Below are 3,143 nucleotides of genomic sequence, written 5' to 3'. Positions count from 1 at the left end.
GTCCAGCTTATACCTCCAAATTCTTTCAATTTACTCCTCCCCTGGACTTCGTCCAGCTTATACCTCTATTTCTGGACTTTGTCCAGCTTATACCTCCAAAACCCATTCTTTCCTATATAGTCTACTCCCTAAGCATCAAGTGGCTGCCCATTTTTTTACAAGTCAGCTCAAAGTGTTTAGGCTTATAACTCGCTCTTATAGTAGGGCTGCACAACTAGGTTATCTAAGGCATCTTCTATCGTCCTTACTTCATTCAGGCCGCATTCAGCTTATTAAGGAAAAAGGCATCAAAGTTGATATGCATCCTATCTTCAATCACTCTCACTAAGGGGATCTTTCCTTATTATATCACTAGCCCATGCGATACACAAACACAAAAACCTAGACAAAAAAAAAACAAAAGAAACTGCACTTACTCCCTCCCCCTCCCACTTCACTCCGGCTTGTCCCCAAGCTATCCTAGTGAGGGGGGAAACAGGGAAGAAAAACAGTACAAACCAAGACAAAACAAACAACTAATAAGCAAAAAAAAAAACTTCTCACACTTAGACCAAACATCGGGCTAAGTGGGAGAAGGTACAACACACTTAAGCAAAACATGCTTGAAAACAAAACAACCTCTTCTACACTTAGACCAAACATTGGGCTAAGTGTGTGAAGGCACAACACATATAAACAAGTTAAAGCATGCTGAGCACAGAACACATAACTGAAAAGAAAGAAGAATAAAAAACAAAACAGAAATTGAAAAGTTACTTGGTCTTGGGGGGGAATCAATTCGGGGTCTGGCCCCCGCGGGAGCCAGACTGGGGTGGCGCGTACGGTCTGGTCACTTTCGTTGACCAGATTTCATTGCATCAAGCAACTCCTTGGTCAACCAGATTTCAGTGGGTTTGAAATTGAGCTCCTCCTCAGGTTCCTCTTCAGATTCGCTAGGTCGAGTAGGGCTGTCGGACTTAGCAGCATAAGGGACCTTAGCGGGTGGAGGAAGAGAGGCTTCAACAGATTTTCCCTTTAGTTTCTTGGTCAAGGAAGGAGCGGTCTGCTTTCCCTTCCTTTTTCTCTCAACCGCTTGGCGGCGTGCCTCCTTGTCACTCTCTCCATCACTGGGTCTAGGAGAGTTGTCCTGCTCTGCTGTTGCCGTCTCTGGACCCAGCGCTCCTTGTTCCGTCTGCTGGACAGAGTCATCAATTTCATCTAATAAGCTCCGTCGAGCTTGTCTTCGGGCTTCTCTGGTATTTACCGGTGAAACTGTCTCCTCCGGGACATTGGTCAAATCCACAATCAAATTTGCCCCATCCTCAACGGGCTCCAGTATGTTTTCAGTAAAGGGGGTTTCTGCATCCCCAGAAAAATTGGGGGTTGTCCCCTCGATATAAATATGGGTTTCCACCCCAACCGGTCCATGTTTCTCCTGGGCTTCGCGGCCCACAGTTTTCACAGGGGTGCTCCCCTCAGCAACGTCCTCAGTTGAGGTTAGGGCATCGCCGCCCTCGACACTTTCTAGGGTTTCTTCCCCAGCAAACTCTTCAAGAATACCAGGGGTCGCCCCCTCCAACTCTCCAACTGGGGTTTCCCCCTCTACATCAACACTAGGGGTTGCCCCCTCTTTAGTACCAGTAACAGACAAATTAGGGGTTTCCCCCGTACCAACAGTAGCATCAGAAATACCCGAGGCTTCCCCCTCATCAACCTCCACGCCAGCAGGGGTTTCCCCTGCAGAAACTCCAACAGAAATAACAGGGGTTTCCCCCTCAAACACAGATGCTAACCTCTGGTCATCGACCGTCAACTGTTCCAACCCAGCCGTCAGATCTGCCTCACCCCTTGCTCCTTCATCATTCAAGGCGTCTTGCTCAACTGCAGCGGTGGTCGATTCTGTAATCGCAGGTATAATGTCACCTGGAGTCGCTGAAACTTCAAGAAGGACGGGCGGTGGTACGGAGGTTGTTGCAGCGGGTGTCCTAGTCTGCCCCATCATCGCCGTAAACATGGCGAAGGCCTTCATTGCTTCTTCTGGGCCGCCAAATTTCTCCATTAAATCTGCCATGAACGAGGCCGCACCAGAATCAGCAGATGTGGAAGAGTTTCCTGTGTTTGCTGCGTTGGCCATAGTCGGGATCTGGACAATTTCTCAAGAACTTGGAAGAAAAATACTCCAATTAGGGTTAGTAAAAAAAATGGAAATTGCGAGAGAGAGTGTTTTTTGGATAGAGAGTGATTTTGAGAATTTTTAGATAGTGAGTGAATATGAAATGGAAAATAAAAGTGAAAGCACGAAAATAGCCGGTAGGTATGGACTGAGACGGTTTTGCAGGCGGTTGCAAGCACGTCGCGAGCAACCGTACGTCTCCCCATAAAGTCATCATTTTAAATTCGAACTGGCGCCACCTCCCTCCAAAAATTTTTGTTCCTCAATTCCCTGCCCCATGTAAATGCTCTCTGCAATTCCACACTTAGAAGAAAAGAAAAAAAAATGAAATTGAAACGCCAGACTCCCAGGTCAAGGGTTTAACAAATGCTAACTCAAGTTGCCTACGGAGTCTGGTATTTCGAAAATATTTTTAGAAGATTATTATTTTTTACTTTGTTTGGGATTTTCTTGTTTAAAGAAAAGCGATTTAATATTTACACTTTCTTTCAAGTATTCTTGAGATCCCCTGGGTCAGGGTATGGATAAAAAAACTTCTCAATTTACTTGACCCAGGATTTCTTCAAGAACACTTCCTTCCTAGAATGGTTAGGCGATATCAGGGAGTGCGCGTAGAGGCACTTCGTCCACTACACACAGCTCCGAGTTATCCCTAAATACCTTCACGCGATGACCATTGACGAGGAAGGCACAAAATTCGAGGCACCTCCTTGGATCTCTACTGCTCCATTTGCGCGAAGGCCAACGATAGTATATGGTCCGATCCACTTGGACTTTAGCTTTCCAGGCATCAGCTTAAGCCTGGACTGGAATAGGAGAACTTTCTGTCCAACTTGTAGTTCCTTGGTCCGGAGATTCTTATCATGCCAGAGCTTAGTCTTTTCCTTGTACCACATCGCGGACTCGTAAGACTTAAGCCTCAATTCTTCCAGCTCTTGGAGCTGCAGTTTCCTTTCTTCCTCACAAGCTTGAGGGTTCATGTTAATCTCCT

At 46.2% G+C, this 3,143-nt stretch overlaps 1 protein-coding gene across 1 annotated transcript; it reads right to left on the bottom strand.

The window, feature by feature from the left end:
* Positions 1-829: 829 nt before the first annotated feature.
* Positions 830-2,113, bottom strand: LOC121778991 (retinitis pigmentosa 1-like 1 protein). The gene has a single exon (XM_042176353.1). The coding sequence runs from the start codon at positions 2,111-2,113 to the stop codon at positions 830-832; it is 1,284 nt and encodes a 427-aa protein (XP_042032287.1).
* Positions 2,114-3,143: the final 1,030 nt, after the last annotated feature.

The sequence above is a fragment of the Salvia splendens genome, chromosome 19 (genome assembly GCF_004379255.2).
Source record: "Salvia splendens isolate huo1 chromosome 19, SspV2, whole genome shotgun sequence".
NCBI classification, from domain to species: Eukaryota; Viridiplantae; Streptophyta; class Magnoliopsida; order Lamiales; family Lamiaceae; genus Salvia; species Salvia splendens.
Note: the sequence above shows the minus strand (reverse complement) of the source record. Positions and strands in the feature narration are given on the sequence as shown.